At 38.8% G+C, this 22,089-nt stretch overlaps 1 protein-coding gene across 1 annotated transcript in view; it reads left to right on the forward strand.

The window, feature by feature from the left end:
• Window positions 1–22,089, forward strand: part of LOC311289743 (NLR family CARD domain-containing protein 3-like) — a 53,281-nt gene that overhangs the window by 26,167 nt on the left and 5,025 nt on the right. Inside the window, exon 6 of the mRNA XM_084407987.1 lies at window positions 10,441–10,614. Coding sequence (XP_084264113.1) covers window positions 10,441–10,614 — 174 coding nt within the window. The remainder of the gene's footprint in view (window positions 1–10,440; window positions 10,615–22,089) is intronic.

The raw sequence follows: 22,089 nt of genomic DNA on the forward strand, positions 1-22,089 counted from the left end.
TGCTAAACAAAAGCTTAGGCTATTTGATGTGGCAGTATATTCTACAGTAGCCTAAAAACTGTACCCAAATCTAGTCAACAAGTGACTGACTGTAACGTTGTTTTTATGAAATATTAGGGCATATAAATGCTAATTTGCAGTTTAATACGTTGCTTATACAAATACATTTTATTTCAACATATTCCAGTCGATTTTTACTCATCTCAGTAGGCTATAGCAAAGCAGTTTATTCTTTCACACACAGACGCGCGATTCATATTTAGGCTAAACAGTCTTTACAAATATGTACCCTTCATTCATCTCACAGAAAGGTGAGTCATATTATAGAAATGCAATTCATCTTTTTGCGGTTTGCATAGGCCTACACTAACGTTATTCCATAACGTTATTCCACATCAACACTTGAGAAAAGAAAACAGCCTACCTCACTCCTCAGCGGGATCTGCTCCTCATATCAGGAGATATTGCTCCTCATATCAGCACTGTTCTGAGGAAACTTTTCTCCATAAGGTAGGCTATATGCCTCACTTGATTGCAACGAGCTTTGTTTACAGCTGATGTGGGCGTTCTCAGAATTTGCGTTTGAATAGCACGTGCTCTCCGGGGAGTGGTCAAATTACTTTTGAATGGCTCGTAATGAGCTCGACTGGAGTCGCTCTCTTTTTATACAGATTACAGAAGCTGATAATATTTGTTTTTTATATAAATTACTTAATTTAAAAGATGCGATCTCAAGCTTTATGCCCGTGGGTCTGTTTGCCTGTTTGACTGAATTTTCGCGGAGTTATAGATCATTTTCGAACGCGTTTCAAATGGGAGTTTACTGACAGAGAGAAGGCAGAAATCGCATCATGTTAATTTTTCTTTATTTGTCAAAAAGCAAAACACTTTATTTTTATTGTGAGTTTACAGAAAAAAAATAGAAACTGAACAGGATCGATTGATGTATTACACGAAAATGAAAGATCGAAATTAACAGAGCATTTAGTGTTTATTTTCATTGCTAAAAAAAAAAAACGAGCAAAACGCGCGGGCGCGTTTTTGGTCCCCAGAGGGTTAAATACACTCACAGGAAATGAGGTACAGGTGAGAACAATAACACATGATACGATGGTGGGAAACTGAAATGAAATATAATGAGAGCCTCTAGTGCCCAAAACTAGTCAATAAACCTAACTCTGTGTTTCAGAGTGAAGCATGGCACTGTATTCATTTACACACGAGCAACTCATGATCCTGTGTTTTCGGTGTGTCAGAGTGTCTCAGTTCACAGTAAATCAGTGGTCTCAAACTGAGCTCCTGGAGGGTCACTGTCCTGCAAAGTTTAAATCCAACCAGCTCCAAAACACCTGCCTGGAAGATTTTAGTAATCCTGATGACTTTGATTAGCTGGATCAGATGTGTTTAATTTGTGTGGAGCTAAACTCTGCAGGGCGGTGGCCCTCGAGGAACTGAGTTTGAGTACACTTCAGTAAATGCTGTTTAAATGAGTTTGGGCCACTCATACTGTAACATGGATCTGAAAATTTTACAATTCTAATCCCAAGTTTGTAATGACAATTGTGTATAAATCTTCTAAAAAATGAAGAAGCATATAGGTGTGTCATTGGTGTTTAATTGTAATCAGCTCCCTGAGGTTTTCTGCTAAAATAAAAGCTTTAGTTATTTTAAATTTGAAAATATTTGACATCCGGCATGCAGTTGAGTGAGTTAGGCACATCCGGGAGCTGCTCCATAATGTCATTTTTTATCAATAGTCAATGGGAACATTGAATATCCTTAATACTTTAAGATGACGTCTACAACGGTAGAGAACCTTTGAATGATAGCTGGAGCTTGTCATTATCGCTGCAATTCCTAAATCTAAACGTGCTGCTCCTGATGAAGCTGACGATGCCGATAACATGGCTGTGGCTGCTTCAGGGTTAACACCAGCTCTTTTAAAAGAGATGCTTACCACAACAATTCATGAGGAAATCGCATCTCTAAGGTCTGAGTTCCTCGCTGAAATTCTTCTTTGGCTCGATTCAGCTTATGCAGCTTCTCTAGATCCTAAAATGTACAAAAAGACACTCAAATTTCAATCTGATTTTAATATTATCAACTAATCAGGCTGAAAAGTTATTGCTGAAGACTAAACATGCATTTTTTGAGTATGGTGACAAGCCAAGTAAACTTCTTGCGCTTCAGTTGAAGGAAAAGTCAGCTAAAAATATTTAAAATCCTTTGCCCATACCTACAATAATGGATGCAATGAGAGAAGAGCTAGAATTACCGCTTTCCACAGAGGAGATAGTGCTAGCAATCCAGAGTATGCAGAATGGTAAGACCCCTGGGCCCGATGGGTTCCCTGTGCAGAAAGATGTTTTCTCAAACACTTAAAGATACAATATGTACGATTTTTGTAATAAAATATCCCAAAATCACTTGCACAGTGATATATATTTCCTGCAGTTGTGTACTTACAATATCCCAAAAGTCCACAAAGATTTTTAATTTCAGAGAAATTCCAATTTTAAATAATGGTCTGTCCCGGAAATAAAAAAAAGTCGCCTGTCAGTGACGCAATATCCGCGCTATCCTCGGTTTCCGCAATATCACGTGGACAAATGCGGAAGTGGTGGTTATAGCTGTTGTGTACATCATGGATCACGATTACTCTTTGGCGAGTATTGAAACTCCAACAAAACGTAAGCGTCGATATGAGGAGACACGCAGAGTTTGTGACAAGCGGAGGTATCCCTGCTGAAAAAAAAATGTAAAGAAAATAATTAATGATAATAATAATAATATAAAAAATATATATATATAATATATATATCGGCGTGGCGTTTTCGAGATGGAGAGAGCTTCGTGGTGAACTTGGGCTTGACAGAGACACTCTGCTCTCGCGTGTGTATTAATAGACAGGTAAGCAAATCTATGTTTTTATTTGTACAAGTAACGTAATAGTCATAATAATAAATTGAATTTTTATAGCGCTTTGCTCTAACTCAAAGGCAGAGGTGAAGAGATGGGTCTTGAGGCGGGACTGAAAGATGGTAAGGGGCACAGAGGTGCGGATCTCAGGGGGAAGGGAATTCCAGAGCCTTGGAGCTGCCCTCGAGAAAGCTCTGTCCCCAAAACTACAGAGTTTGGACTTGGGGGTGGATAGGAGACCGGCTGAGGTGGATCTGAGGGACCGTGAGGGTTGGTAGGGGGAGAGGAGGTCAGTGAGGTATGATGGGGCCAGGTGGTGGATGGCTTTGTAGGTAAGAACCAGAATTTTGTATTTGATCCGGTGGGAAATGGGAAGCCAGTGCAGTTGTTTTAAAACTGGTGTGATGTGGTGCCAGGATTTGGAGCGGGTGATGAGTCGGGCGGCTGCATTTTGGACCAGTTGTAGTCTTTTTATGTAAGTTGAGCTTATACCAAGGAGTAGTGAGTTGCAGTAGTCCAGTCGTGAGGAGATGAAGGCGTGAATGAGTCTTTCAGCAGCAGGGGGAGTGAGTGAGGGTCTGATTTTAGCAACATTGCGGAGGTGAAAGAAGGATGTTTTAATGACCTGACGGATGTGGGGCTCAAGGGAGAGGGTTGAATCAAAAATCACGCCAAGGTTGCATGCCTGGGGAGATGGGGAGACAATGGTGCCGTCGATGGTGAGAGTGGGGTTATTGGTTTTGCCGAGTGTGGATTTGGAGCCAATGATGAGGAATTCTGTTTTATTGCTGTTGAGTTTGAGGAAGTTCTGTTGCATCCAGATTTTTGTAGCTGACAGACAGGAGTTGATGTGGGAGAGGGGCGGATTGTGGGGGGACTTTGTGCTGAGGTAGATCTGGGTGTCATCGGCATAGAAGTGGTAATTCAGGTTGAAATGGCGAAATATCTGACCAAGGGGAAGGATGTAGATGATGAAGAGGAGGGGGCCGAGTACGGAGCCTTGGGGAACGCCTTGTGTGACTGTGGCTGTGGCAGAGGTGTGGTTATGGAGAGAGATGAAGTGAGATCTATTGCAGAGGTAGGAACGTAGCCAGCTGAGTGCAGTGCCTTCGATACCGAGGTTTTTAAGTTTGGTGAGCAGAGTGTTATGGCACACGGTATCGAAGGCTGCACTCAGGTCGAGAAGGATAAGAATGTTGAGGGAACCAGTGTCAGCAGAGGTGAGGAGGTCATTGAGGACTTTGAGGAGAGCAGTTTCTGTACTGTGGAGGGAGCGAAAACCAGATTGGAGGGGTTCATATTGATTATTGGCATGAAGATGGGTTTGTAGTTGTGAGGCGACTATGCGTTCCAGGGTTTTAGACAGAAAGGGGAGGTTGGATATTGGGCGGTAGTTGTTGAGTGAAGAGGGATCCAGACCGGGTTTCTTGAGTATTGGAGTGACAGCGGCAGTTTTGAAAGCAGAGGGGACAGATCCAAGGGACAGTGAGGAGTTGAAGAGGTTAGTGAGGTAAGGGCAAAGTACAGGGAGGCAGGACTTAAGGAGTGGAGTAGGGAGGTAGTCAAGTGAGCATGTAGTAGGTTTGGAGGAGCTGATGAGTTTGTAGATTTCAGGAGTGGTGACCAAGTTAAACTGGGAGAGGAGGCGGTGTGGAGGAGGGTGAGTAAAGTCAGGAGGGAGGTGGGGAAGGGCAGCCATGTCTGATGCTGAAGTGGTTACTGGGAGGTCGTTTACAGAGGATAGGGACTGATAAATTATTTTGATTTTTTCAGCGAAAAAGTGAAGGAATGAGTTGCACAGATCAGGAGTAGAGGTAGGGAGGGTGATGGTCCGAGGCTTGATGAGGTTATTCAATGTGGAGAAGAGGGTTCTAGGGTTTTGACAGGGGTTGGTGAGGATGCTGGAGAGGTAGGCAGATTTGGCAAGAATGAGGGCGTCTTTGTAGGACGTGAGGTGGAGTTTATAGGCTTCATGGTGTACTGTAAGAGCTGATTTTTTTGTCAAACGTTCGAGTTGGCGACCAGTTTGTTTCATTTTTCGGAGTGCAGGTGTGTACCAGGGTGACGAAGTGTTAAAAGTGACGTTTTTTGTTTTGAGGGGGGCCAGAGTGTTAAGGGAGGTACACAAAGCAGAGTTGAGGTGGTTTGTGAGATCATCAGGTGAGGTGAGGGTTGGGTCCAAGTGGAGAGTGGTGGAGATCAAGTCAGAGAGATGATGGGAATCAATAGATTTAAGGTTATGGAAGGTGATTTCTCTGTGGAGGCAGGGGCGTGGAGTTGGAGAAGGAATGGTGAACCGTATCAGTTTATGATCAGAGAGGGGAAAGAGGCAAGGATGGAGGTCGAGCACTGGTTGGTTAGTGGAGCAGACCAGATCGAGGATGTGTCCTTTTTCATGGGTGGGAAATGTGACATGTTGAGTGAGAGTGAAGTTGTCCAGTAAAATGTTGAATTCCGATGACAGCTTGCAGATGGGAGAGTCTATGTGGATGTTTAAGTCACCGAGTAGCAGCAGACGTGGAGAGAGAGATGAGGCTAGTGTGAGGAGTTCAGTAAAATCAGAGAGGAAGGAGGGATTTGGTTTCGGTGGTCGGTAAATGAGGATAACTGTCATGGATGAAAGAGCTTTGAAGGCGAGATATTCAAATGATGATACTGAGGGGAGAGTGAGTTCAGTGAGCCGGAAGTTCTGATTGAAAATAACAGCAAGACCACCTCCACGGCGGGAGGGGCGTGGTTTACAGATGTATTTGTAGCCAGTGGGGGATGCTTGGTTGAGGGAGAAGTAATCATTGGGTTGTTGCCAGGTTTCAGTGAGCAGAAGGAAATCCAATGTGTTTTCAAGGATCAATTCATGTAGAGCAAGGGCTTTATTGTTAAGCGATCGGGTGTTGAGTAGGGCAAAGTTAGCATGGTGAGAGGGAGGAGAGATGGGTGCAGGCTGAAAAGATCTGAGGTTGTCCCAGTTAACAGTGCGTGTGTGATGGTAATGGAGTTGAGGAGGGACAGTGAGTTTATTTGCGTATGATTGGAGAATATCTGTGCGCAAAGCACTGTAGTCCAGTCCGGGTTTTCTGTGCAGCCTGTCGGTGCGCTCAGCACTATGTGATCCAGCAGGGGAAGCGTTCCGATGACGAAGATCTGTGCGAAAAGCACTGAATTCCAGTCCGGGTTTTCTATGCAACCTGTCGGTGCGCTCAGCACTATGTAATCCAGCGGGAGAACCGTTCCGATGACGTGGGAGAGGTGCGACGGAGCGTGCAGGTGACCAGATGGATGGAATGGATAGTCCGTGGTGGAAGTAAACAAACTTGCGGCCAAAGCTTCTGTGAATGTAACGGGATCGACGTAGAAGTCCGAGCTGTTTTATGACTGTGATGCAGGATGGAATGGAATAGTTGAATAGTTCGACCAGTTGCAGAGTTGAGTATTTGAACATGATGCCAAGCGGTGGGACTGAAAGCTCCGTGGTTGCAGTTAGCAATGAACTAGAGACACAGATGGATGACTGATGTGAGTGCCAAGATGATCCACGGCATGGCAGAGAAGATGAAAGTCGCGGTCACGGCTCGCATCTGTTGGAGGTTGCGGCAGCACGAGTCACAGCGAGGCAGACAGAAGTTAGGTGAACAGGGGCAGCCAGCTAGCGGCTAATCGATGAGGATACAGTCCGGAGAAGGTGCCCAAGCGGCTTCAGGAACCAGCTTGAAGGCTGTCCAGAGGGAGAAAGGCTGTCCAGAGGTAGGGAAACGTTTACAGCGAACACAAACAAAAGTAACACAATGAAGAATAAGAATAGCAGACAGAGAAGCGGCGAATAAACAGCGCCAGCGTCCTCTCACGTCCGTGAGTCAACGATGCACTTAATGCACTGTTAGTACAGATGATTTTAATAGATATGAATTACACCATATTCTTGTACATTTTGTCACTTTAGCATTTTTATCAATGACGTAGATATATGACGTGACAAATCATAATGAATATGTTGATTCACCTCAAAAACGATCAAGTGATCGTTATGCTGATGAAATTTCACAGTTATATTGCTCTTTGTACTTCGGCAATTGCCTTTTATCACATGTGGTGACCAAGATTATGGCAGTGCAATTAAATACAATCGACTATGTGGTGTTAAAAACTATTTAACCATTACTTGCAAATACTGTGGGTTCGTTCAAATTAACTTTTAGTACGATTGTTTTGAACACGTAAAACAACACGGCATTAACCATAAACATGTAAAACTGTGCAGCATTAATCCACCAAATCATTTGACAAATATCTGTAACAGGATGATTTAGCATTGCATTTCGTGTTCATTGTAGTTAATTCATTACGATGACATAAAATAGACATTTCGGCTCAGTGACTGGGTCCCGGCTTGGTCGGTATTGAAGAGGGTTCCTGCTCCCCAGTCTCGCCTGCTGCACTATTGTGTGGTCCTCTTACTGCCATCTCGCTCTGTCCTTACGCCAATTCTATTGTCCGACAATCGTTATGGATTTGGTCTCAATTCTGAACCCATTTCGGCCTTCAGCTCTTGCCAGTGGTTTTACCTATAAACCGTAACTCTTTACCCCCCCCCCCCCCCATAAAGAAATTTTGTTAAATTCATTCCCTGACTTTCTGAATCTTCCACCAAAATCTTCGCTTGATCAGATTCTTGAAGTAGCCTTAGATAAAAGGAGTGCATTGTCTATATACAGGCTGATTTCCTCCATCTCCACTTCCTCTCTCTCTTTTATTAAACAACAGAGGGAGTCGGATCTATGCCTCACATTTGATGATGAGACCTGGAACCAGATCCTGTCCCGTCTTCATACCTCTTCTATTTTTGCTCGTCATAGTCTTATCCAATTAAAATGTATTCATCGAATTTACTGGACAAAAGTGAGTTTGGCAAAAATCAAGCCTGGTGTTGATCCTCTCTGTGATCGTTGCCGTCAGGCTCCTGCTGATTTATTACATGTGTTTTGGTTAGGTACATCCTTAACTTCTTTTTGCCTATCAATCTTTAATTGGTTTTCTTCAGTGACAAAGAGACAGATTGAGCCTTGTCCTTTGGTTGCACTTTTTGGACTTTCTCCAAATGTCACTGGCTTGTCTGGAAATGCTTTTGCCTTTTCAACATTATTAGCTAGACGGTGCATTCTTCTGCTATCGAAACAAAATCTCCCTCCATCTTCTGATGACTGGCTGAGAGATGTTATGAGCTTCATATATTTTTCACTATTCTCCTGTATATGTATCCTGGTATTATTGTAAAAGTTCAATAAACAGATTTAAAGATATTTAACCCTCTGGGGACCAAAAACGCGCCCGCGCGTTTTGCTCGTTTTTTTTTTTAGCAATGAAAAATAAACACAAAATGCTCTGTTAATTTTGATCTTTCATTGTCGTGTAATACATCAATCGATCCTGTTCAGTTTCTATTTTTTTTCTGTATACTCACAATAAAAATAAAGTGTTTTGCTTTTTGACAAATAAAGAAAAACTAACATGATGCTATTTCTGCCTTCTCTCTGTCAGTAAACTCCCATTTGAAACGCGTTCGAAAATGATCTATAACTCCGCGAAAATTCAGTCAAACAGGGAAACAGACCCACGGGCATAAAGCTTGAGATCGCAGCTTTTAAATGAAGTAATTTATATAAAAAACAAATATTATCAGCTTCTGTAATCTGTATAAAAAGAGAGCGACTCCAGTCGAGCTCATTACGAGATGATTCACAGTAATTTGACCACGCCCCCGAGAGCGCGTGCTATTCAAACGCAAATTCTGAGAACCATTTCAGTCTGTGAAACGCCCACATCAACTGTAAACAAAGAGGCATAATATAGCCTACCTTATGGAGAAAATTTTCCGTGCTGATATGAGGAGCAGATCCCGCTGAGGAGTGAGGTAGGCTAAGTTATCCTTTCTCAAGTGTTAATGTGGAATAACGTTATGGAATAACGTTAGTGTAGGCCTATGTAAACAAAAAGATGAATCGCGTTTCTATAATATGAATCGCGTTTCTGTGAGATGAATGAAGGGTACATGTTTGTAAAGACTGTTTAGCCTAAATATGAATCGCGTTTCTGTGAGATGAATGAAGGGTACATATTTGTAAAGACTGTTTAGCCTAAATATGAATCGCGTTTCTGTGAGATGAATGAAGGGTACATATTTGTAAAGACTGTTTAGCCTATATATGAATCGCGTTTCTGTGAGATGAATGAAGGGTACATATTTGTAAAGACTGTTTAGCCTAAATATGAATCGCGTTTCTGTGAGATGAATGAAGGGTACATATTTGTAAAGACTGTTTACCCTAAATATGAATCGCGTTTCTGTGAGATGAATGAAGGGTACATATTTGTAAAGACTGTTTAGCCTAAATATGAATCGCGTTTCTGTGAGATGAATGAAGGGTACATATTTGTAAAGACTGTTTAGCCTAAATATGAATCGCGCGTCTGTGTGTGAATAAACTGCTTTGCTAGAGCCTACTGAGATGAGTAAAAATCGACTGAAATATGTTGAGAAAATTTTTTTTTGTATAAGCAACGTATTAAACTGCAAATTAACATTTATAGGCTATGCCCTAATATTTCATAAAAACAACGTTACAGTCAGGCGAAGTATGAAAGACAATATTTTGTTGACTAGATTTGGGTACAGTTTTTACTGTAGAATATACTGTCACATCAAATAAGCTTTTCTGCTCATATATATAAAATACTATTTTGTCAAAAATAAAGTCATAGACTAAGATGTTCCAATGTTGGCTATATTCAAACTAATGAATACATATGATAAAATGTAGGCCTATAATCTTTTTTTTTTTTTTACAAAGAAAGAGTACTTTTTTTGCAGAAATATTGCTGAAATTGTAATTATTGTTGTAATTGTTACCTTTTTAATAAAATAGCAAAACATATTTACAAGATAGATGTAAGCAAAATCTTAAATGGTCAATATAAGTCTTCTTCTAAATATATAGGCTATTTTGTCCTTGCATTGTGGCTCAGTCAGTGTCACACCTGAATGAATGGCTAATTATGCAGAGTCATTATGCAGAGTGGGTGGGACTGGGTAATCTAAGGTGTAAACTACTCCTCCCCCTCGCATATTGGCTTTCCAAGCAAAACCTGTTTTACACCATTTAAATCAATGTATTTTTTTTTTTGCCATTAACATGTTTATAAATAACTGAAAAAAGCACAAATGTCAGAGCATGTCAGAACATCTCAAGGGCCCCAAAAACAGCTTGGTCCCCAGAGGGTTAAGGGAAATGAAGAATTTATTAGAATTCATTGTAAATGAATGCATTTGAAATACTTGCAAATAATTATTTATTTTTAAATATGCACACATTCACAGTTTTTTGTATGACTGTTAATGTTTCTTGTCTAAATGTAAATTATATATTTATTCTTAGATTCTTTTGGGAAACGCAGCCAAGATCAGTGTGTGATAGTAACGTCTGATTGCCAAACTAATGTCATGTGGACTGTTGCTGTATGTCTTTGTAGATTGTCTGGCTGTATGGTGACAGAAGGCGGCTGTGGTTATGTGTCTTCAGCTCTGAGTTCAAACCCCTCACACCTGAGAGAGCTGGATCTGAGCTACAATCACCCAGGAGATCCAGGAGTCAAGCTGCTCACTGATAAACTGGAGGATCCAAACTACAGACTGGATAAACTCAAGTATGTAGAGTATGAAGAGTTGATTAAACAACTCCAAAAACACCATTTCAATCTTCACTTATTACTCACATTACTACATTTACAAATGTTCTTATTGAGAATTTACAGAGGTTTAGTTCTAGTTATGCTGAGGGGCTATTGAATGCTTCATTCTGATTGGCTGACGAACATTATAAGGTGTGCAATTATTTACAGTAAACACACAGGTAAAGTAGTTCTAGGCAGGTCTTGACTGCATTACAGTTCCATATCACTTTGCAAAATGATTTCAGTTATTTCAGAGGTCCTGACAGCCTACAACAGCAAAACAACCAAAACCCACAAAGAAAATCTAACAAACAACAGGATATTAATCACAAACCATTTCCATGATTTTCCTACAAAATACATTTTTATTCACTTTATCCCACTCTGTTGTCAGCGCTGCTCTGCGATTTCATCAGTAAAATAGTTTAGCAACTTATGAAGTATGTCTGAAAGGGGGCCTTGTGTTAGGTGAGGTCCAGTGGTGTGACGCATGTGCACATACCCAACTTTTCTTATTTCAAAATATATTTATTGGCATTTTGTGCAGATACAACATCTTGTATATATAAAAATTAAACGAACCACAGCTCTGCTTTTCTCTCCTCTGCCCTTAATGCCCCAAGTACAACCACACTACACATACAATACAATACATATAACAATAACAATAAAAATACGTGTAAAAAAAGTGTAATAGTTAAACAATACAATAAGTGTACAAAATAACAAAATACAAATATAATACAATATAAAGAAAAGGATTAAATATATATATATATATATATATATATATATATATATATATATATATATATATATATATATATATATATATATATTAGTTTATCCTCATCTGCGTTTTCAAGTGCAAGATCAATGGTATCAATATAATTTAACAAAGGTTTCCATGTTTTATAAAAAAGATACCCTTTCAAAGATTTTTTTTTCCACCTTTAAACACAGGATCATTTCATTTATCAATCTATCATATGAAGGAGGGCATGCATGTTTCCACTTAAAGAGAATGAGTCTCCTGGCCAATAGTGTAGTGAAATAGTGCCAGCTACTAAATTGATAGGGAACAATTAGCTCTTTTGAAGATACAATTTGTTACCAGAGTTTGCCAAATCTCTAGGATTTTTCACCAAAAAAAAAAAAAAAAATGCTGCCTAACACTCAACAATTGCTTTTCAACTTTGTGAGTTAGAAGTAAGCTATACTTTGAATGAAATTGGAGACTTTTTTAAATAAATTGTGGGAGATGGGGTCAGAGAATATTGGAGCTGCAGTTTAGAAAGTTGGTCAGATATTTCTGCCATCCTGGCATTCTCAGATCTCCTCAACTGACACACATGCAATTATTAGTCGATGGATGTAGGCTTTGAATGCCTCCCACAGTGTGATGCTGCTAATAGAAATATTGTCATTTATTCCAAAATATATATTTAAATGAGATGTGAGGAAATATTTGAAATTGTTATCAGAAAGTAAATGTGAACTAAATCTCCATTGTTTAGAATAAGTTCAGGCTTGTGTAAACCTTAAATCCAAAGAGGTGGGGGCATGATTGGAGATGATGGTGCGTTCAAGTCCTCCTGGGAAGTTCGTACTTACGAGGTGGGAAGTTCATGTTTACGACGGCACTGCGTTCAAGGCGCTTTCCTCGGAGTAAAATGACAGTGTACTTTCTCTTAATTAATTGCACAAAAATACAGCAAGGCTCTTAAACTCTATTTCTAGAAAATTAAAAACAAAGAAATGTGCATCAGGTGTACTTTGGTTTTTTATGTTTTTAATTAATTTATGAAGCCACTGCAAACTTAATCATTACATATTACATTGTTATAATATAATGGCATCATATTCTGTGCAGGCAATTAGCTTACTTCGCTGTAAATAGAAAAGCCTGACAATATCACTGCTAAATACCTTTAAGTATTGTGGTATTCCACCATGACCAGTGGCACGCCCACAACTTGTAAATATCGGGGCTTAAAGAAAATCCAGAGCTTCCCACTCGTATTTACGATATTGTGGTGGCAATCATGTGCGTTCAACTCGTAAATACGATCTTCACGAGATGACTTGAACACACCATGACTATACTATGATAGTCGCAAGAATTGACAGAGTGTATCATTCTATCATCCAAAAGAAAAAATATGTTATGAACGCTGAACATGCGAAAAGAAAGAGAAGACTTTACTAGTTGGAAACCTTGACCTCCAGGGATTTGACAGGCCAATCTGTTTAGTTTAGGTCTCTAGAAGTCTGGCAGTTGGACAACGTGGTGTGTTTTGAAGGCGACCTGTCCAATATTGTATTTTGAACCAAATTAAAATCTCCCTTTATAACTATGTGATGACTATAAAGATTAGAGAGTATAAAAAAAAAAACTTAAAAAAAAAACTGTTTGTACAATTCCAGGCACAATAAAATAACAACCATTTGGATCTGAGATCAATGATTCAGGTTCAAAAGCAATGTTCTTATGTAGAAGAATCGCTGTCCCTCTTGCCTTCAAAGCAATTTATGGTGAAAACAGTGTCACATGTACACTTAATGTGAGAAACATCCGAGGTGAGAAGATGAGTTTCTTAATCTAAGTCTCCTCTTGAGGGACTGTAAATGTGTAATTTGTTTTTGTCTTAACGACAAAAGAAAACAAGATCCATAATAAGACCAACACCAATTAGCTGGTCCTTATACCCAACCCTGCTCTCCCTTTAAACTAACCACCAAGAACTTGCATATGCATATCTCTGGATACCTTGTCTTCCTATTGAACCCTTATTTAAACCACATGTCATGGTTCTGCCTTCTAGTCTTTGATTTTGCAGGATCATGATAGACCCATGTTTTATGTTCACACACATGGCCTTTTACTGGGCCATGTGCTTGTGTTGTCTCGTTCCTCGCCCCGCCCCCTTGTTATCCTCGTTTAGTCATTATTGCTTTACCCTTGTCACCTGTTTCCCTCATTAGTTTCTCCCTATTTAATCCCCTCGTGTTTGCTGTCCTGTGTCAGTTGATTGTCAAACATTGCGTGTTGATTTCTGTGACAGTCCTGTGAGTACTTTGTCTAAATCCTGTTTAATGAGAAAAGTGAGTTTGTTTTGCTGTTTGTTGCCTGTCAAGTCATCGTCAAGTCAAAGTCTAGTCTTCATTTATCTTCTTGTTTAAGTCAAGGCGTACTTGCCACCAGTCTTGTTTTGCCCCCTCATGGGTTTTGTTTTCTGTTTGTGTAGAAATAAACCTTGAGTGTCAGCATATCGTCTGCGTTGGTTTCATCTCTCTTCACCACCTCCATACCCGTGACCACAAACCTTATTTTTCCCCAACAACACATTATAACCCCCAACCAAGAGAATCAGAATTAGAATTAGAACTGCATATATAAAATTTTAAATTCCTTCAGTGACAAAATGTATTTTGGTAACACTTTATAATAACATTCAGTTGTAAGTCATTTATAAGTGGTTAGTTAATGATGAACTAATCATTTACAAAACATTCATAAATGATTAGCAATGATATACTAACATTTTATGTATGTTTTGTAAATTCCATTACAAGTCATTTACAAGTGATTAGTAAATGATTAAAGGTCCCATGACATGCTACTTTTTGTAGGCTTTAATATAGGCCTTAGTGGTCCCTAGTACTGTATCTGAAATCTCTTTCCAAAAATTCAGCCTCGGTGCAGAATTATAGCCACTACAAGCCAGTCCCAGAATGAGCTTCCTTCAGATGGGCCGTTTCGGTGTCTGTAGCTTTAAATGCTAATGAGGAGGAGAAAGGCGGCGCAAGGTGGAGGGTGGGTGTGGCCTTGACCATCTTGCGCAACAGTACCATGCATGTTTACGTTGGATATATTGCAATGGCACGAAGACATGCAGTCGTTCAATCATTTAAGTTTGACCCAGAATCTGATCCAGATGGAGAAGCAACGGATGAAGAAGTTGCAACTCAGCGGCTCCAGCAGGATGTTTCCGAATGGTTAGTTTAAAATAACAACAAGGTGAAATTAGTACTCAATTTATTACTTTGTATATATTACATGAGCAACTTGTAAGAAGATAGAAGATAAGCATGTTTAGTGAATAACATTAATACTTAAAATTAGATCTATGAAATGACAAAATGATATTACATAATTTATTTGTTTACATAATTTATATTTCATATATCTTAAAAGTAATATATATATATATATATATATATATATATATATATATATATATATATATAAAATTATATTGTGGTATACATCTGAAACAGATTTGTGCAGTGTGTACAGCTCTATATATAAAATTTGTATGTTTTTTTAACAAAAAAAATCGAATTATTGCTTCTCTCTCACGTGCTGATAATAAATTTTAAAACCGGTGTTAATTGCTGTGTTAGCTGTTTAAGCTGGAAATAGCATGGGGGAAAAACAGTTTTTTGTGCCTAGATGTTCTAGTACACAGAGATCTGTATCGTCTGTAAATTTATCTTATTACAATTACATCAAGCTCTGCGATCTTGAAATGCAGATATCGCGCGCCATATAACCAACAGGAAACCGGTTATCCAAATAACAAAGAAGTGTACAACACTCACGTTACAGTGTGTGTATTCACACACATACTTGATGCTGTCTACTGTTTTACGGTGTGTACTTTACTCTTAACACCTTTTACCTATTTATTTATTATTCTCAGGTAAGGTAAAGAAAGTCAAATCTGACCTAAACCGTAAGCATTCAAAAGGTACCTACAATTTGGTCAGAAGACTCCTCTGTGGTATGTTCTCATTAAAAGTCTTCCAGCATCATAAATCTCAGAAGGCAGATTTTGTAATCAATTACATTTATTTTAATTGGTTACTTTTCTTTTTATAATAAACAAAAATATAAAGGCAAATAGAACTTCATCGTTTAAGTATAAAATACAATAATCACGTTTTGAATCAAAGGTATAGTAAGCTCTGGGCTTCTCATCTTCTGCTTGGGGTTTCTTGTCCTCAGCTCTGGGCTTCTAGGCGTCGGGGGCACTAGCGTATCAGTATCCCCAAAGGCAGTCAGTTCATCAGTCTTTTATACTCCTGTTGTTTTCAACAGGCGTTAGGTTGACACTCCTCCAAAGTTTCCCAGATCCTTCTCCAGGCATGTGCAAGCGGTCCACCTCTTCATGTCCTTGAACTACAGTAAACTGAACTAAGATGGCTGAGTCCATTTATAGTTCTAGGAGTCCTCTAGCGCAGAGGTCCCCAACCCCCGGGCCGCGGACCGGTACCGGTCCGTGGGACATTTGGTACCGGGCCTCACAGAAAGAATATATAACTTAACGTATTTTCCGGACTATAAATCGCTCCGGAGTATATGTCGCATCAGTAAAAAAATGCGTCATGAAGAAGAAAAAACATAATATAGCCTAAGTCGCACTGGACTATAAGTCGCATTAATTTAGAAATGTAGCCTATTTCACAAAAAAATATATATAAAAAAAAAGAATAATAATAATTGTTCGGATGGGACAGTTCACCCTTACGGACGTGCAGCGCTCTGAAAGCGGCACAAAAATACTGCTTTAAAACTTTCACAGAGACCTCAGACAGAAAGCAAAAAGCCTGTCTTTAAATTGTATTTCGTTTTGTATTAATTGTATCTTAATTTTAATCAATGTTTCATCACCCAATTGCCAGGATTTAATAAGAAGTAAATATAATAGAAAATATTTAATCAGGACACGGAGGCGCGGGCGCGTGAACTGGAGCTGATCTCATAAATTAACCGAAATTCAGCGTATAAAGTAGCCTACTTGCCTCACAGACCTGAGACATAGAAAGCTTGAAATGTCTAATTTTAAACAGAACAATTCAAAACAAAAGAAAACTGACTGTTCTCTGCTTATGTAATTCGTATATGTGCATTTCTCTCTGGCGCGTTCACTAGGCATACTGCGAAGATCGAGTCAGCATTGTCAACTCCATCTTTGCACAGAAAACACTTGTTTAAACAATTAAAATGTCTCCTGCTATATTTTACATATTCATAATCATTCATTTTGGTTCTTAAAATCGGTTCTTTGTGACAGCTTTTAGGTGCTTTATTGGCAGCGCCACCCTTACATCGCATCAGCACCGTAAACATGGAGATTTTTTTCTTTTGGGGGGCTTTTTGTTTGTGTTCAGGCTTTCTCAGTTGTCTTTAGGCGCGATATTACGAGTACCCTGCTAATAAAATTGCAAGTAAGCCTACACATTGGATTCACGTTTATTATCATATTTAATTGTTTTTTATATTTTTTTTATATTTTGTTGTATTTATCCGCCGCACCTTAAAGGCCGGTCCGTGGAAATATTGTCTGATATTAAACCGGTCCGTGGCGCAAAAAAGGTTGGGGACCGCTGCTCTAGCGCACACACATAATCGCACTTTTCTGCTCCTCTTAACATGGGTTGGCACAGTCACATATACATACAAAACCAATTACTGTACATCTATGCCAAAACAATATAAGCCATCTTTTACAAACAAAATAAATAATAACATTGAATGCAATGCATTATATCCAATACATTGGCTAAATATGTGTAACAATAAAGGCATCTATAATAAGGAGGCAGGTAATTGCATTTTCTTGATATTATACAACACTACCTTTACATTAGCGCAAGTAACTGCATAGCTGCATAGCTAATGTTACAGCCACATTCTACGTGTAACAAGCTAGGTAACCATAAACAGTAAAGCAACACACTTATATATCATTAGTTGACTTACTTGTCCGAGGTGTATAGCTGAGCCAAAGGGAGTTGGTACTGATCCAGACTTTAGTTTCAGACGTTCAGCAAGCCCAGCTCTGTATTGACCCAAGTTGAGGAAACAGTCGTCGGTGAAATGTTTGCCGCAGACATGCAAAACTTTGGGAAGTTGATATGGCGCATTTCCAGAGAAAATTGAAAAAATAATCCACTGATTCTTCTGGGGCTTGGATGAAGGAACTAAAAAAAGGCTTCGGTGTTCATTTGTACATCCAATTATTGAGCAATTATTATGCTTCGCTCGCTCAAAAGCCATGATATCGCTCGTGGACAAACTAAAATCGCGCGCACGTGTTCCTACTTCCTAGCTCATTTTCTCATGGGCGGAAAATATTCTCTGGGCGGGCAAAGCGGAGAAAGGGGAGGTAACATTTCTCCTTATAACGTCATAAGGAGGAGATTCAAGATCAGCCCGTTTGAGCTTCCATTTTCTAAAAGGCAGAGAAAGATAGCAAAAGCTCGATTTACACCGATTAAAATTTCTAGAAACTTGGGGACCATATAAAGGCTAGAGGAACTCATATTAATGTTAAAAAACCTCAGAAAGTGAAAATTTCATGTCATGGGACCTTTAACTAATTATTTATGAAACATGACTATGCGTTTATAAATGATTAATAAGTGATATGTTAATTATTTTATGTATGTTTTGTAGATTGAGTTATAAGTCATTTACAATTGATTAGTTAATGATTAACTAATCATTTACAAAACATGACTATGCGTTTCATAAATTGTTACTTTTTTGTATGTATGTAGCCATTAGAGGGTGCAGAACGTATTGTAAATGCCATGAATACACATACAGATCATTTGTAACAGGTCAGAAAGATCTACGAATGATGTGTAACACATTTACAAGTGATCAATAGTTTACACTTTAGATTAGGGGATGCAGAAAGTGTTGTAAATGATTTATTCATGCATTTACACATCATCTGTAACAGGTGTTGAACACTGTAGTGTGTACTGCAGTGTAAGTGCTGACTGGTGAGGGTATAGACAGCTGTCTTGTGTAGTGTAGTGTAGTGTAGTGTGTACTGCAGTGTAAGTGCTGACTGGTGAGGGTATAGACAGCTGTCTTGTGTAGTGTAGTGTAGTGTGTACTGCAGTGTAAGTGCTGACTGGTGAGGGTATAGGCAGCTGTCTTCTCTGAAACACATGGAGTCTTTAACCACTGTGCCCCTGATGTGAGCAAAACGTACAGAAAAATGTAACATATAATTTATTAAACATTTATGAAATGTCATTGTTGTGGTCCTAATATGTCCCAAAAATGTAAGATTAATTCTGGGGGATCCCATCCGGTCCAGGTGATTTCCCCTTCTTTGCTGTTTTTAATGTTTAATGCTGCACACAGCTCCTCAAGTGTTATTCGCTGACTCATTTGTTCAGATTCACTTCGTGTTAATTGTGGTAGATCAATGTCATGTAGAAATGTATGACACTCAACTATATCTATACTATCCTTCGGTTGATATAAATCTTTCAAATGTTCTGCAAAAGTGTTGTGTATCTCTCTAGGATTTGTTACTAAGCCTTTTGTAGATGAATAAATATGATCAATAATAGCCCTAGCTTCACTTTGTCTGAGTTGTAAAGCCAATAACTTACTGGGTCTTGACCCATAAAAATTCTGCCGGACTCTATGCATAATGAATTCAGCCTTTCTTCAAAGCAAATCATTTAGTTTAGACTAATATTAGACTAGTATTAAAATGAGTTCTTTAATACATTTTCAACAGATCTTAATCATTTTCTCTTCAACTTGATGTCTTTGGAGAGGCAAATTTGTTCTAATTCCTCAATTTGGAACTTTCATCCTTTGTTTAAATTTGATGAAAAAGAGAAATCTCGAATAAAGCCTTTTGTGGCCATCCATAACATCATGTGCTATTAAGGGTTATGTAAACGGTAAACACGAAAGTAAGATTGAAACCAAACAATTTATTGTGAGGAGTGTGTGTGAGGCACTGATGAATTAGTGTGGCATTTTGATAGGTTGTGTTTGAAAAAGGAAATCAAGAGGCTTCCTGTTAGATGTGTGTGTGTTTCATAGAGAACTGTGTGTTGTGGTTTGCAAAAAGTGTTTTATGAAATTGAAAACTGAGTTGAAGGCCGAGAATTAGTGTATGGTTTTGCAGATTTGGTGTGTGTGGTGTTCTGGTGTTTGAGTGTCAGGTTTCAGAAATTTCCACAAGCAACATAACTGACCAGTTTTGGAAATGTTGTTTTGAATGTATTGCACCAGTGTGTTAGACTATGTTGTAGTGTGTGTGTCTGAGGGCAAAGTTTGGTTTTTCAGCAAGAGTGAATGGTGTTGAGTGTAGAGCTTCATTTTGACCTGAAAATAGGATGTTTGGGGAATTGGGTGAGACGTTGTTGATTTGTGTTTACAGTTTTGAGAATACGAGGCATAGTTTCAAGAAATGTGTTTAAGCAATCGAGAAAAACTAATATACAGACATTCAGTGCTATACCATATTTAGCACAATACTGTAATTGCAGTGCACACAGTTATTCACCTTACTACTGTACATTATCATTACTTTACTTTTTAAGTAATTGCAAAATTTGTTAACTTTGTAACAATATACTTTTTTCCTGTATCTGCATGCTCTGGATTCTGTGTTCTCCATTTCTCTCTGTAGAGTCTAATGAATGATCTGTAGTGTTTATAATATTGACTGATGTGTGTAAGATCTGAGAGCATTGTGTGAGCAGATAAAATGATTTTGAGGCGATTGTGTGATTTTGTCGGGAGAGTCAGAGGTTCTCTGAATGTGGATTGAAAATGTGGTTTTGTGTTTAAGGTTTTGAGAAAGTGAGTGATGGTTTCAAGAAATGTGTTTTAGCAATTCAGAAAAACTGTAACTAGTAATAGTAGTAAAGAAGAGATGATCGGTTCCCGTGCCGCTTGAACTGAGGCGCTACAGCGATCTGTCACATTTACAAGCCATAAAACGCTGTTTATTGTTTGAAGTTCGTAATCAAATTGACAGAATCTGAGTGCTGAGAATTTGGTTCATATCAAAAGTAACCGTTGCCTTCAGTGTCCTCTTTGCTCCACGAGTGTGTGTGTGTGTGTGTGTTAGAGTGTGTGTGTGAGAGAGAGTGTGTATGTGTGTGTGTGTGTGTGTGTGTGTGAGAGAGAGAAAATGTGTGTGTGTGTTGCTGTCGATTTACAGTCTCTCTTTTTAATGATAGGTCGTACGCATATGTCAATCATCCCCGCTTGCTGTTTGGGGAATGAACCCAGCGCTGTGATTGGTCAAACTCTTCTTCTTTTGCTGTGGCCTGATTTAAGGACTGCGCGTGAACAGAGGCGTCACCAGGTGTTTGCGTAGTTTAAAGTGACAAATCGTACTTTGAGGTCAGAATGCGACAGGTTGGCAGGTGTGTATTCGTGTGGCTCACATGATTGAATAATCCTGACATATAATTCATACGGTAATCAGGGGCGATTCTAGGATTTTCATTTTAGGGGAGCTCAGCCCCCAATGAGGGTATGATTTAAAAAAAAAAAAAAAAAAGTTAGTTTATGGTCTAATGCGCATTATTAACTATATTTTATAATCATTGAGGTACCAAATGCGAGGTATTTAGGGGGGTTCGGGGGCATGCTCCCCCGAGAAAATTTTGATTTCTCTGATCTACATATGTGCATTTTAAGATGTTTTGAAGGCCAAATAAATTGCATGACAAAAGCTTTAAAACCATGTGCGGGTAGCTGTTTATTTTCCACACTTCATCAGCATCACACTCTTCTTCTCTTTGTTTTTATCTTGCTCTGTCTTTTCCCCTCCTAAAGCTGAGCTTTGACTGATTTAGGCTTGTCATTTTTGTCTGTCAGTGAAGAAAGTAAACATAGGGTCAACTGATAGGTTGATGAATCATTTTCTCAGACAAAGCTACCAGGAAAGCTAGGTAACTAAGTTTATTAAATTCATTCACAATATGTACACATTCATTATTGATCTAGGCCTAATACATGGCCGTAGACATGGCTTTATAATCAAAGAGGTCATACATTTGAGGTTGTTATGGGGTTAAACATTTTTATTTCTCTGATATGTGCATTTCAAGACGTTTGAAGGCCAAAAAAGGATTAAGAAATAGATTTAAAACCTGCTCTCGATGCTCATCTCCATCACTGTCTTTTTCTCTCAGTCTCCTGATCTTGCCCTGTCTCTTCCCCTCCTAAAGCTGAACTTTTTTAATTTACTGAAGGCTACAAATTGTATTATATTAATTCTCAACATGTACACATGCACTATTAATCTTGTGCCTATGAAAACGGCTTTGTTAATGTTTCTTGTCCCCTCACAATGACATAATTACACGTTATATAGGCCTATTTTCAGCTCAAAATGGCGAAATTAGACAAAAGTTTATTAGTTTTCTAATTATTTTTGTCATTCGTTTAACATTTATGACCTAAAAAACTGTCAAATATAAAATGTTTAGTTTAGCTACTTACATCTTAACTCGCACTTGACCGTAAACTGAAGCGTCAGTCGTGCTGCTAAAATTCCATGTAAAATTCGCGCTCAGCAGCTTCTGTGAACATAAAGCCCGCCTACTTTGATTTGATTGGTCTTCTCAAATATTCTGACACTGACGAGAAGTGAAAGACCA

The sequence above is a fragment of the Rutilus rutilus genome, assembly GCF_951802725.1.
Source record: "Rutilus rutilus genome assembly, chromosome: 4".
In the NCBI taxonomy this organism is placed as follows: domain Eukaryota; kingdom Metazoa; phylum Chordata; class Actinopteri; order Cypriniformes; family Leuciscidae; genus Rutilus; species Rutilus rutilus.